This window comes from Balaenoptera musculus, chromosome 14 (assembly GCF_009873245.2).
Source record: "Balaenoptera musculus isolate JJ_BM4_2016_0621 chromosome 14, mBalMus1.pri.v3, whole genome shotgun sequence".
Classification (NCBI taxonomy): Eukaryota; Metazoa; Chordata; class Mammalia; order Artiodactyla; family Balaenopteridae; genus Balaenoptera; species Balaenoptera musculus.
In genome coordinates, this window is record NC_045798.1 from 12,073,186 (window position 1) to 12,087,707 (window position 14,522).

General features: G+C 53.6%; 1 protein-coding gene across 1 annotated transcript in view; it reads left to right on the plus strand.

Annotated features, from left to right (window-relative positions):
* The window catches only part of KSR2 (kinase suppressor of ras 2), a 410,930-nt gene extending 409,950 nt beyond the window's left edge, over positions 1-980 (plus strand). The window contains exon 19 of the mRNA XM_036823399.1: positions 843-980. Within this exon, the coding sequence (XP_036679294.1) occupies positions 843-980 (138 nt within the window). The remainder of the gene's footprint in view (positions 1-842) is intronic.
* The last annotated feature ends 13,542 nt before the right edge of the window (positions 981-14,522 follow it).

Sequence of the window (14,522 nt, forward strand, 5' to 3'; positions counted from 1 at the left end):
ATGGATAGATGGATGGGTGGGTGGATGGATGGATGGGTGGATGGATAGATGGATGGGTGGATAGATAGATGAATGGGTGGATGGATAGATGAATGGGTGGATGGATAGATGGATGGGTGGATGGATAGATGGATGGGTGGATGGATAGATGGATGGGTGGATGGATAGATGGATGGGTGGATGGATAGATGGATGGGTGGGTGGATGGATGGATGGGTGAGTGGATGGATAGATGGATGGGTGGATGGACAGATGAATGGGTGGGTGGATAGATGGATGGGTGGGTGGATGGATGGATGGATGGGTGGATGGATAGATGGATGGGTGGATGGATAGATGAATGGGTGGGTGGATAGATAGATGGGTGGGTGGATGGATGGATGGGTGGATGGATAGATGGATGGGTGGATGGATAGATGGATGGGTGGGTGGATGGATGGATGGGTGGGTGGATGGATGGATGGATGGGTGGTGGGTGGATGGATGGATGGATGGGTGGATGGATAGATGGATGGGTGGATGGATAGATGGATGGGTGGATGGATGGATGGATGGGTGGTGGGTGGATGGATGGATGGATGGGTGGATGGATAGATGGATGGGTGGATGGATAGATGGATGGGTGGATGGATAGATGGATGGGTGGATGGATAGATGGATGGGTGGATAGATAGATGGATGGGTGGATGGATAGATGGATGGGTGGGTGGATGGATGGATGGATGATGGAGGAATCTGGCAGTGGAACGAATGGGTAGACAAACAGACAAATCCAATGAGATGTCAAGGAGTAATCAAGAAGTTATTAGTTAACGTTAAATCACCATGTTGGTTTCCTTTAGGACATTCTTCTCTTCTGCTGGGCCTTTGAACAAGAAGAGAGACCTACCTTTACCAAGCTCATGGACATGCTGGAGAAACTGCCAAAGCGAAACCGCCGCCTGTCTCACCCTGGACATTTCTGGAAGTCTGCAGAGTAAGTGTTCCCCCTGAGCATCTCTCCCCACTGCCCTGTCCTCTGGCCTTTGTCACCTTTTTGCTCCCCTCCCCAGCTCCTCTGCCAACCGTCTCCTTTCCGTGTACCCACCTCCCTCCCCAGCGTACCACCCTTCCCCACCGTGTTTCTGTTCAGGGGAGTCTCCTCTGCAGTTTGGGTCCTAGAGGCTGCCATACAGGGCCTGGATCCCTGTGGCTACCATGGCTGCCTCATTGCCTGTTTCTTCCTCATGAAGGTTGATGCCCCAGTAAGTCTGAGCATCACATGGTGAGGTGGTACCCTGAACCCACCAAGCCCTACGTGTCAGCTGTTCATCAAAGTAGAAAAGTCCTGGGGTGTACCTATTTCACGGATGATAGACGGGCAAGGTGTCTGTGTCCTATTCCCGTACCCACGGCAGACATGACTAATCTGTCACAGCGCATCTGCCATCACTCAGTGGTACTCATCAGCAGTTATTCAGAATCAGTGCACGGATGCCTTTCCTGGCCATTCCAGATCTATCCAGCCTCCTTCTTTTACACATGGAGAAACCGTGGCCCAGAGACGTTCAGCACCTCACCCACATCTGCATGGGGTGTTGGTGACAAAGCTGGGGACACAGGTCAGGTCCCAACTCCCTAGTCTAGAGTTTGCTCTCCCCACAACGTCAGCCCCTCAAGATTCCTCACTCACACTCATCCGGCTTTGAGATGGTCACTCTGGAGGTGTGGTCCTTTCAGAAGCCACCTGGGTCGGCAGTGGATTGGGGGAGGGCTTGGCTACAGTAGGCCCAGGATCTGGGTCCTGTCTAGGGCTTTGTAATCTGCACAGGGGACCGACCAAGAGGTCTCAGCTGCAGCTGGCACGTTCCCAGGAGGCGAGCAGCTAACTCGAAACTCGCCTCTGGGATCTTGGGTTTGGCCCTCCACGGCTCACATCAGAGGAGCTGGCATTTCTAGAATCCCAGTGTGGCTTAGCCCGTGGTGAGCTGGAGGCAAGGCTGGGGCAAGCCTGAGTTCCAGAGCGGTGCGTCTCAAAATTTAATGTGCATTAATATCACCTAGGGACTTTGTTAAAATGCAGATTCTCATTCTGTATGTCTGGGGTGGGGCCCAAGATCTTGCATTTCCAAGGTGATGCCGACGCTGCTGGTCCATGGACCACCCTTTGGACCTGTGTTGTCCAAAATCAGCCACATACCACATGGGGCTATTGAACACTTGAAGGGGGTGAGTCTAGGTTGAGATGTGCTTTGAGTATAAAATCTACACTAAATTTCAGAGACTCAGGAGAAAGGAAATAATGGTTAATCCCTCCTCTCCCTAGCCCCTAATCTTTCATCTACGTTCTGTCTCTATGAATTTACCTGTTCTAGATGCTCCATATAAGTGGCCGCATACAATGTTTATCCTTTGGTGTTTGGCTTCTTTTACTCAGCATGTTTTCAAGTTTCATCCACAGTGTAGCATATATTATTAGACCATCATTCCTTTTTATGGCTGAGTGATATTCCGTTGTAAGTCTATACCACGTTTTGTTTGTTCATTAATCTGTTGTTGGACGCTTGGTTTGTTTGCACCTTTTGGCTATTGTGAATAGTGTTGCTGTGAACATTGGTGTATAAGTATCTGTTCAAGTCCCTGCTTCCAATTCTTTTTTTCATCACCACGACCACCAGCACGACCTCCATCATCTGGGCACCACTTATTAAGCACATGTGTGATAGGTGCCATGTCAAGCGTTCTGTCTGCATTATCTCACTGAATCCTCAGGGCCCCCCTAAGAGGTAGTCTGGTACCCCCAGAGGAGGCACAGAGAGGTTAAGTGCCTATTCGCAGGTCACACAGCTAGTAAGGAGCAGAACAAATATTGGAACCCAGATTGGTCTGGACCCTAAATCCATGATCTTGACTCCTCCACTCTGCTGCCTTCTAGGCAAAGGCTGCCTGTCTTTCTAGAACCATCCTGGGAGAGTGGGCATAAATTCTGCCCCTGACAGCCCAGATCCTGGCTCAACGGTAGTCAGCAAAGCCTCCACCCACAGCTGGAGTCTATGGTGTGGGTCTTTTCTCACCTCCGCTTCCTTTATCTCCATCCCTTACTGAGCATTCTCAGCAACTCCACATGGCACACGGGCTGGTGTTCTGGTCCCACGTGGCCTCAACCCAGCTCACAGCTGGGTGACCATCCCTAGTCCAGAAGCTACATGCTCCAGTGAGAAGAGCCTGCTGCTTCCTGGCTGTGCACCCTTGGGCAAAACACCTAACCTCTCTGAGCCTCATCTGTAAAAACGGTGTAATGTGCCTTTCTTGCAGGCTATCCTCAGGTTTAAACGAGATCAGGTATGTGAGGTGCTTGGCACGGAGCCCAGCGCATAGTAGGACCTCCGCCTTTTCTTGTAGAGGGCGGGAAAAGCTCATCTCAGACCACCTGACCTCCGAGAGGGCGCTAATTCACAAAAGATGGCGTTGTCGTACCCATGTGACCTCTTGCCACTCTCTCCCTTCTCTCCGTGCTCCAGGCTGTGACCACTGGACAAAGGGACAGCGCTCAGCTGCCTCAGCTCCCAAGCCACCTCTCCTCCCCTGCTCTGCCCTCTGCCAGCTCAGGAGGCCAGATGCTCACCATCAGAGGGTACCGACCCCGGCCGGCCTGGGAGCGCTGCACGACTGAGCCCGGCAGCTTCCCCGCACCCCAGACCCACGCCTTCGCTCGGGCAGGGGTGGGGACCCCGAGCCAGGACTTCATGGGACCAGCCAGGGAGATGCAGAGTTGATCAGTGAGGCCCGGGGGACGGTGTAGACAAGAGAACTTTGGGCTGGATGTGGAGCCCCTGGGCCGTGGAGGCTAGGGCAGGGGTCCCACGCGGGCAGGCTCGCAGGACCGGTCTGTGTGTGCGTGTGTGTCTACGTGCGCAACACCGTCCGCTCTCGATTGCCCTTGATGACGAGAGTCAGGCTGCCCCAGGTCCGGGGCTGAGCGCCCATCAGCTGTTTCGGTGTCTGCGTGGTGGGTTCCAGCTGCGCTCTCTGGAGAGACGGGACGGGGGTGCAGAGCTGAGCGCGCGCTTAGTGGAGGCTGTGGGGCCGAGATCTGGGCGGGAGGCTCAGCTGTTCCTGTGCAAACATCTGTTCTCGGAGGCCCCCCCACCCCAAGCCTGTCAAGGTTTGGGCACCTCTGCGTATCGCTCCGAAGTGCATGTCCTCTGCGCTCTGGGTCTCTCTGGGCTACGCTTCCCCGTTTCCGCTGCCCTCTCCTGTGACAGCCTCGTCCCCTTTCTTCCTCGCTGCCCCCACTTCCATTTGGAAAGCACAGTGGCTCCCTGGCCGAGATGACTTCAGGGGGCTCCTTCCAGCTCACCTTCATCCATGACGCCCCCCTGAAGTCTGAGCCTTGGGAACCGGGGCTCTGGGAGGGGGAAGTTCTAGGACATTCTCTTTCCCTCCCTCTGCCCTGGCACTTACACCAGCTAAGTTTATCCACCACAGTGACGGATATGGGTCGTTGGGTTAGGTGTGTGTGTTGGGTTACAGGGCGTGTGCACGGCATCTTGTTTGCAAATGATCCCTCCCCCACTCCTGCTGCTTCACCCTTAAAAAGTCCAGCTGGGGAGGCGAGGAGGGCAGCTGTTTGTCGGGGTTCTGCATTTTCAGCTCCAGCCGGTGCCGAGTCGCAGAGCGGCTTCCCCATTCGACGTCTCTGCACGCTCAGCGCCCCTGCCTTCCATCCCTCACCCTCGCTCCCCACCTGGCCCACCTGCTCTTGCTAACCGCACCAGGGTCCAGTGCTCTACACGGAGGGCGCTGGGAGGAAGTCAGGTGCAGAGTGATGGGGAGACCTTCTGTCTTATGTTCCTTACCTTACAAGGGAATGTCTTACGTTCCCCAAACCCTGGACCCCATTCACCCGACCAGGCATCCGAGGGGAATCTGCCCCCCAGCAGGGCGCTAGCAGGACAGCTGGGCATTAGGCAGGAGGCCCAGGGTCTGCCCACAGTCCCGCCGTACTTCTTGGACACTGCCCAGCCTTGGTTTCTTCTGGTCGCCACCTTATCTAGATGTCTCCCTCAAAGAGAGGGGACCTCCGACTTCAAAAACCCACCTGGGCTCTGACTCAACGTCCAACCAGAGATATGGGGATCTTCCCCACTTCGGTTCACGATCTGGGGGCCAAGCCAGCTTCCAAACTGGGAAAAATGATGAGACCGGTCATGCTTCCCGAGACCCTGGCTGAGGGAAACCCCAAAGGCCTTCCTGGTTACTTTCCCAGCGCTCCCACCTGCCTGGGACCAGAGAATCCAGGCCCCCATGTGGGCCATTCCTAAGCATTCCTCTTCTGGGGCATCTGTCCCTGTGGCCCTCAGCCCGTCATTTGTGTGTCTGGAGGTGCTGACACGTGTTTGCACAAGCCCCAGCTGCTTTGCTGCCCCTGCGGGCAGCTCTTGTCAGCGGCCGCCGCCCTGTTAAGGCAGGTCACCCAGCGGACCCGCCCCAGGCCTGAGCCGGGGCCTCCTGAGGGTCTCACGTCTCTTTAGCCCAATCAGACTTCTTGGGTCCGTGGACCCCAGTCTTTATCACAGACCTCTGTGCGGGGGGAGGAAATGAGGAAGGGGAGGGGTAGCCAAGGTCAGCTCCCTGAAGCTGACGTGCTCACCAGAGCTGCAGCCCACGCCCTCTTGCCCCCGTTGTTTCCAGAATTAACTAACAGGGCCACCCAGAGCCTTTGGCAGGGCCCAGCAGCATCTCCACAGGCTGCTTTTTCCATTTGTTCACAAGCACCAGCTTGAGATTAAGGGCGGAGCCTGAGGGACCCAGGGAGAAACCCCAGCTTCCCCTGCGCCTTTGGGGTTTCTCTGCCTGCAGAACAGGGTCCCACGTCACCTGCTCTCTCGCCTTGCGTTCTCCCTCTTTCCCCAGGTCTTTACTTTGTTCCCTCCTTCCTCAGTCTCGCTGTAGCCGGTCCAGTCCAGCCCCGCACCGCCCTCCTGCTGCACCACCGCCCTCCTGCTGCACCGCCGCCCTGAATTGTTTAGAAGCCAGCTTTTATTTGCAGACATTTTGATCCAGAAAGAACCAAACCCCTGCTTTCCCTGCTGACCTCAGTCCTTATTCACTGAAGCAGTGGGAGGAGGTCATGTTCATTCATCTTTTGCAAAGGGAAAAGAAAAGGCGGTGTGTATATTTACACCGTAGTTGCCAGCCCACCATTGGCTCATTCTATAGAATCCACAACACAGATTGTGTGCACACGTCCAATCATAGCTGTGTGCAGGTGCCTGGCGCCCAGCAGCAAGTTGCCTCTGTCTCCGCCCTGCTTTCAGCAAACCCTTAGGTACACAGGCTTCCCAAATGGACCAGTCCACAGGGTAAAGATTCACTAGGAAGCCTTGACCTTGCCTTCTTTCAAAGGCATGTGGATTTGCACACTGAATTCCCACCCACTCTTCCTGGTCACAGGTCTTTCATAAAATGGGGAGTCCCCTTGCAGGGGGACCTTACGTGGGGACATCTCCACACGTCACCATCCCCAGAGTGAACTGGAAATCAGAGTCTCCACTTAATTGTTTTGTCCTCGTTTTCCTTTTGCTGGTCAAAAAGAAAAATCTTGTCTTGCCATGGAGTCCTCCTTTATTTCTACCTTGGATTCTGCGTCATTAGAAGCCCTGGATTGATCTCTGGAGACTAGACTCCTGTATCTGGGGAACCCCGGTCTGCCGCCTTTCCGCCTCCCACCCCGTGTGCACACATCCCGTCCCACTCCTCACCTCCCTCAGTTCTTGTCCCCACCTGTGACTGATCGTCTAAGGAACAGGAAGGAAGTGATACACACTGAGGCCCAATCACTATGTTTAAAAATCTCGACTTAGGGTTGGCACATTAGGCCCCATGGGCTATATCCAGTCCACCAAGTGGTTTTTACAGTATTTAATTGGGGGAAAAAACAGAAGAGCTCATGATACGTGAAAACTCTATGAAATTCAAATAGCAATGTCAATAAACAAATGTTGGCTCACAGCCACACCCACTCATTTACATACGGGCCATGGTTTCATTTGTGCTGCAACAGAGTTGGCTAGTTGTAACGGAGACAGGGTGGCCCTTCAAGCTGAGAATATTTACAGTCTTGCCCTCTACTGAAGACTTTTGCCGACCTCTGATCTAGGTGACTGTCAGAAGGAAGAAAAAACCAGTTTGCACATGGTTCCCAGAGGAGGAACAGGAACCCAGGGGGAGGGAGTTACAGGGGCCGAGAACGAGTTCCAGCAGGGGAAGAACTTTCTAACGGCTTGCCTTGGAAGGTAGAAAGCTCCCCGTCCTGGGAGAGGCGTGAGCCGACATTGAGACCACTTGGTGTGCAGGATCTGGAGGGAATTCGGGCCTCAGAGGTCGAAAGAGTCTAATCTGCTCAGGCTGCCGTAAGGAAACACCACAGTCTGGGGGGGGCGGGGGGGGTGGGTTGGGGGGCTTCAACAACAGAAATGTATTGACTCACAGTTCTAGAGACTGGGAGTCCAAGATCAAGGTGTCAGGCTTGGTTTCTTCTGAGGCCTCTCTCCTCGGCTTGCAGACAGTCAGCCTCTCACTGTGTCTTCACGTGGCCTTTCCTCTGGGCGCACACATGCCTGGTGTGTCTCTTCTTATAAGGACACCAGTGATATCGAATTACGGTCCTGCCCTTACGACCTAATTTAACCTTAATTACCTCTTTAAGGGCCCATCTCCAAATACAGCCACATTGGAGGTTAGGGCTTCAGCATATGAATGGCGGGGGTCTGGGGGAGGTGCACAATTCAGTCCATAACAAGGACCCTTGGGATTTCAGAGACTGATTTTAGAGTCTTTTGAAGCAAAACTCCCATCCCTGGCTGGCTAGTTCTCAGCCTTGGGTCCCTAAACTTGCCCTCCCCGTCCTCATCCCTTGCCAGCCTTCTTTTGACCCAGCAATCCCCTGAGGGCTGGTCTTGCTTCAGATATGCCACCAAGGCACTCAAGCCCCCCTCCCCCTCTGCACTAGTCAGCTAGGGCTGCTGTGGCAAAGTACCACAAGCAACAGGAACTGATGCCCTCATGCTTCTGAAGCCTAGAAGTCTAGAATCAAGGTGTTGGCAGGACCAAGTTCCCCCTGGCACCCGTAAGGGAGTCCTTCCTGGCCACCCGCTGCTTTACTTCTGGCAGTTTTCTGGCAATCTCAGGCATTCCTTGGCTTGCGGATGCATCTCTCCAATCTCTGCCTCTGTCATCACACAGCCTTCTCCTTCTGTGTGTCTGTCTTCTCACTGCCATCTTTTCATTAGGACACCAGTCATATTGGATTAGGGGCCCATCCTACTCAAGTTCAACTTTACCTTAACCAATGCATCTGCAGTGACCCTATTTCCAGATAAGGTCGCATTCTGAGGTACTGTGGGTTAGGATTTGAATGTATCTTTGTTTTGGCGGGAGCGGGGAGCTCAGTTCAACCCTTGACATCCTCTAAGGAGCTTTCTCTTGTGCCTTGGTTCCTCCATGGCAGATCCCCTGGGAGATAGATTCCCCAGACCCCTGGGCTACGAGGGTCAGCCCATTGCTGCCACTCTTGTCAAACATGCCCCCTGACCCACACCTCCGTCCCTGGGGTCCAGTAGTCCCAGATTTCATCTCCATGGATGAGGGTGGGTGGTCCATCTGTAGCGGGACAGTCACTTGACCATTGAATGAATGTGCTTCAGCCCAGTCCGAAAGGGTTGGTGACACGATGCTTGCTTTTATTTGTATTCTCACTCAGCGGCAAAGGAACAGACCTTGGTGAGTCGCGCTTTTGCTGTGTCCTCTTTTGGCTTTGCCTGTGAAGTGAGGAAGGTTTTGAGCAGGCTCGGGGGATGCTCTCCCTGGCCCCCAGCCCCACCTTACCCCCCCCCCAGCCCAGCCCTCACCCGTAAGGTAATGGTCCTGACCTCGGGGAGGGATGAGATGCAGCATATGTCAGCCTGGACCCTGGAATGTGGGAACCCCGTGTCTGGAAGGTTCTTCCTGGCTCTCCCGAGGGCATGCCTCGGCGGCCTCATTCCTCTCCTGTCACTGACTGCCCTCTCAAGAGCATACTGTCCACGCCCGTGCTGTTAACCAACTGGGGCAGAAGGTTGGTGGGAGATCTTCAGTCTCCCCAACTTCCTCAATTTACCTACGCGCCAGCACTGAGCGTAGCGCCTGGCACGTAGTAGGTACTCAATAAATGTTTGCAGAATGCCGGGGTGGAGGGTTGCTGGGTCAGAGCGAGGCCCTGGCACGGGGCTCAGACATCCTTCCCTGCAGCCAGGGGGCTCCACTGGCAGGGCTGGGCAGTAACGGGATTCCCACAACCGGGCCCTGTGTTGTGGCTCCTGCGTCACTCCAAATGAATTTGCCAGATTCAACGGTCGTGACTCATAAAGAGACCCGTTGGGGCAGGTGTCCCAGGGTACCTAGGCCTTGGGAGGCGGAGTAATGATGCACCTCTAACAGCCACTCTTCAGTGAGCACTTACTATGTGCCAGGCCAACTGAATCCCCCACTTCGTAGGACTGGACGGTCCTAGGAAGTAGGTACCATTATCTGCATTTCACAGGCAAAGAAACTGTGGGAAGGAGACGTAAACCAGCCTGTGAAGTGGTAGAGCCAACATTTTAAATGTGATTCTTTGGGCTCGTTCGTTCCCAGGAACCCACCACCATCTTGAGTGGTATATGCCCAGCTGCCCATGGCGATGTTACAGTTCACACCTGTGCTGTTATCTGTAGCTTATAACCAGGAGAGAGGGAGGATGCAGGGGAGGGTGGGGACCCTCATGGGAGTTTGCACGGAAGCTCCCACTTACGGTCCCAGACTGACAGGCTGCCCGGAGCTGCCCGTTTCCAGGAAAATGGGCATCTGGGTTGGTAAAGCCACTCCTGGGTTCCTCCAGCACCCCTGCGCCGAGCAGCCTGTACCGTCAGCTCAGCCCTCTCCCTCCCCTGTACTTAACATTTAACTGTGGGCCTCTGTCCCAGGAGGCTCTCCAGTGAGTCCTCCTCCCTCTCAGTGGTCACGCTGACCGCTGGGATCCTACTGCCCCTTTTCCTAACACCAAGAACGTGAAGGATTTCTCGTCATGGGGTTGAGATGCCTGCTGTCCCTCTATTGAGGACCAAGCTGGAGGAAATGGGCTTTGCCCGGAGCTTGCCTGATCCAGGTTGACCCTGGATCAACACAGTTTACCAATTGTGTTGCATAGACCTTTAATTCCATAGCAGACTAGATGGACGTTGCATTAGTGGAAGGGTTCTGGGACAAATAAGCATCGGAAATGCTTAGGCAGAACAAGGTTGAACTTAATTCTTGATCGCAGGACTTAACCAGAGCTTTTAAGACACTACCATGTAGTTAAACCTGTAAAAGACCAACAGCAGGCTGCTCTTCCTAAGCTTCCCCAGGCTGGCTTCTGAATCCCCAACAAGATCAACCTCTGTGAATTCAACTCAATATCTTACACGGTATTCTGAGAGCAAGTGCCAGCCCACAGAAGAGAACAGCTGACCCCCAGCACTTACCCACCACCTGCTAGGAGCCAGGACAGGTAGATCGACCCCGTCCAGCCCCACCTCTCCTGGAGGCTGGCATTGTGAGCAATGAACGTAGAAGCAGAACAAGATGCGTTAGGCAGAGAGATGTGGCTGGGGGGTGACCACTGGCTGCTCCTGAGCCCCAGAAAACTTGAACCTTGCCCCTGCCACCTCACGTTCCCTACCCAGGCCTGCTGAAGGAAGACCCCGGTTCTGTGCATGAGGACAGTGGTTCCATGCACAAGGACGCCACAAAGGAAAATTCTGGCTGATCGTGTCTTCCAGTGGAGGGGTCAGTTGTGCTGTGTGTCAGTGACTTCCCCAACATACCATGGTTCAGAGACTAACAGAGGACATCATGCCCTCATAGGGGCCAGCTAGGTCTTGACCTGAATTTTTATCTTCAGCCAGGTCATTGCAGTGAAGATCTAGAATGATCTATATTTAGAAGATCTAGAAGGATGACCTAGTCCAAGGAGTACAAATATGTGACATTTCTGCTACCACTGCCCCTCCTGTACTCTTGGCAGACATTGCTAATCAATCACAGCATGCCTTGCCACTTCATGTGGATGCGAGTAGCCAGCCTGATCTCATGCCTCTCCTCCTTTCACAGGAGAAAGAACTCAGGCCCAGAGAAAAGAAGGTAAACTCTTCCAAGCTAGGTCCCTTCTTAGAAGCAGAGGTAGATTTAGAACTAAGGCCTCAGAAATTTCCAGAAGCCTAGTCATTTGACGTCTTGTCTGTAACTGGTGGATGGTGTCGAAGGGCCCTGCAGAGCTTTATTTTCAGTCAGGCAACTTGGAAAATACAGAAAGAAAGATTCTGTCTGTAACACCTTGCGTATGATCCTGTTTGGTAATGTGTTTGCTTGGAGAGAAATCATTTATCTTCCAGGGAACAGCTTCCCCTCAAGGCCTGACTGCCACCCCCAGCCTCGTACCAGGGGCTGGAAGGCCTGGGGACCTTAAGGAAATACAGTGTGTATGTGAGTGGGAGGGATGTTCTTCACTTGAGGCAGTTTGTAAAAGTTTCTGTGGTTCAACCTGGACATCTCGGAAGATACGGAATGTTGCCTATAGAGGGGCGGAAAGGAAACCTGACTCCGGTTGTTTTTTGGTTTCTTCCCTGTGTGGAAGGCTCAAAATCGAGTTTTCACCCAGATAAAATTCCCTGGGGTCCTAGTGGACCACCAGCTCTACTCCTGAGCTCTTGAAAGGCTTTTAATAACCAGCTTGGTGGCTGAGAGTACTTTCCGTCTGCTACCTCTTCCTTTCCTTCCTCCCCTTATCTTCCACCACCACCGACTCCTACCAGATAACATCTCCCCTGGACCGTGAACAGAGGAGAAAGTTACACAATAGTAGAGATGAAAAATAACCGCCATGTATTTAGCTTAAATTAGCTCAGAAGAACAGCTCCCTCCCTCCATTGAGTGGGCAGCCATTGTTTATGCCAACACGCTGTTTGCATCCTGCCTTCTTAGATTTGAAAGTCTAATGATTAAAAACAAATCTTAGTTTTTCTTTTCCACCACTTAAGAAAAAAAGACCAGCTTGGCTAGTTCTTCTAGTTTAAAATTACCCTGACCTCCAGCACTTAGAGTGAGAATTTTGAAAAGACTGGTGCCAGGATAGCAGGGAAAAAAACCACAGGCAGACAGTAGGAGGCAGAGAAGCCTGTTCTGAAGTGGTGAGCAATGGGCTGGTCAAGGTGGGAGATGAGCTTTTGACGGATGCCGACGGCTGGGTCAGTTCAGAATTCTGTGGGGTTATTTCTTCATCCGCCATGTATTCGGTGGGTTATTTATTGAGCATCTACTACATTTGTAGACCCTGGGCATTCAGTGATGAGGGAAACAAAGTCTCCCCATTCTGAAGCTTAGAGCCCAGTGGAGGAGATAGAAAAGAATCTGGCCAACAACAATCTATAAATTACCACTCACATAGCCCCCGAATGGGGGACCAGTAACATGAGATGTGGGGAGGAGAGACTACTGTGGAGGGAGCAGTTGGCAAAGGTCTTTCCTAGGAGGTGAGATTTCAGATGAGATCTAAAGGAAGAGAAGGAGGAAGAGATGACAGTTCTAGGTCAGGGTCTCCCAGCCTCAGCACTGTTGATATTTGGGACCAGATCATTTGTGCTGCGGGCAGGGCGTCCTGTGCACTGTTGGATGTTGAGCAGCACCCGTGGCCTGCATCCACTAGATGCTGGTCGCACCGCCCTTTCCTGCCACCCCTGAGTTGTGACAACCAAAGACGTCTCGGACATTGGAAATGTCCCCTGGGGGGTAGAATCACGAAAACACCATTCTAGGCTGAGGCATGGCAGGAGGCCAGAGGGGATGAGCAGGGTGGACAGTGGATGAACTGGGCTGGGGGGTGGGGAATAGGAGCATCCCGGGCGGGGGAGCATCTCAAAGGTCTTCTAAGGGCAGCGGGAAAGCACTGGGAGCTTTTAAGGGGTACAGTGTCACCATCTGATTCTCACTCGTTTGAGCCAAGGCATGAGGTCTTGAGTACACTGTCACCAGCCACATCACTGGGACCCACATCCAGCCTCCTGCCATCTGCAACCTTTCACGAAAGAAAAAAGGAAATCAGACAGTGGTAAACAGGAAAACTCAAGGCGGGGCCTCCTCGAGTAACTGTGGCATGGAAGTGGGTTTTAAAGCAATATTTAGCATCTTCAATGGTTGGAAGGCTGCCTAGGCAAGGAGGAAGTTGACTTGCCTGTCACCATCTACATGGACAAGGCAAGGTCTAAAATCCCAGCTCGTGGGCTAGGAAGTGAGCCACAGGCCACCCCCCCGGTGCCTGGCTCTCCCTGCCACATCCTCCCCCGTTCCTTCTGCGGTAGCCGGCTCCAGCCTCTTACTGAAGTAAAGCCTCTTACCGAACAGAAATCTTATCACTTGCATCAGGCAACCCCAGTGCTGCTCTCAGGGGCTACTCAGGGAAGTCCCCTCTGTCTTCCCCAGGAAGGAGAGTCTCCAGACATCCGAGGGCCTCTCCACCCTCCTTCCAATCCCTAGTTAAGTGTGGAGAAGAGAGTTATGAGGGCTGTCTCTTGTGGGGACGAAGCAATAAAACTGACGGTGTGGACAATAGGTGGCTGTTGCGTCCCATCCCGAGTGGCTGATTTGGGGATGGAGACGGGCAGGGGTGTGGACGAGCTCCGTAGGTCCCGCTGCTTCACCCCTACGATCAGAGCCTGGGGGTTCCAGCAGTCCCAGGATGGGGGGAATGAGGAAGTCCGGCATCGCAAAGGACTGGGGCTGGGAAAGTTGTTTTGGGAATTGGGGACACTCAGTCCAGCACCTTCCAAGAAGGATGCTGAGTGGACTGGGGTGCCGTTCCCTGGTGGGTCAACCTCTCCCCACCCGAGCCCTGCCCGGGTTGGGGCAGTGGCAGCTTGAGTGCGTCCCGGACAATGAATGCAATGCATTGGTCCTCCAAGACTGTAGCCATTTTCTCTGTTTATTTTCTATCTGTGTTGCTACTACTACTACTAATAAAATGGGTACATACAAACGCGTGTAAGTTCACGTAACTGCTGTGTAGCTATAGTATAGACATCAGGCCGCCCTAATGTACTTGTCCTGCCACACCAAGGACCTCCCACCCCCGCCCGCCTGCCCGCCCTCCCAGCCAGCCTCCCACGGAGTGCCGCTCAGCCCCCCTGCAAATCCCGGCAGCCAGCTGGGCGGTGCTGGCCTGGCTGGGCCATTAAGGGAGGGGGCGTGGCTAGCATGGGAGCCCTTGGCCAGGCCTGAGCTCAACTGTGAGATGCCTGAAGGCTTTTCTCGGTTCCTTCCTACTCTTTCTCATCAGGCTTTCCTCCGCTGAGGCCCTGGTGCCCCCTACCCCAGGGAATGCCATAGATTGTTGTTTCCCTTCCTCCATGCACACATCCTGGCCTTGCGGTCCAGAATATAAAGCCCCAAGCCTTGGAGCACAAAGGCTGGATGCCTGAATGGTGTCAGGC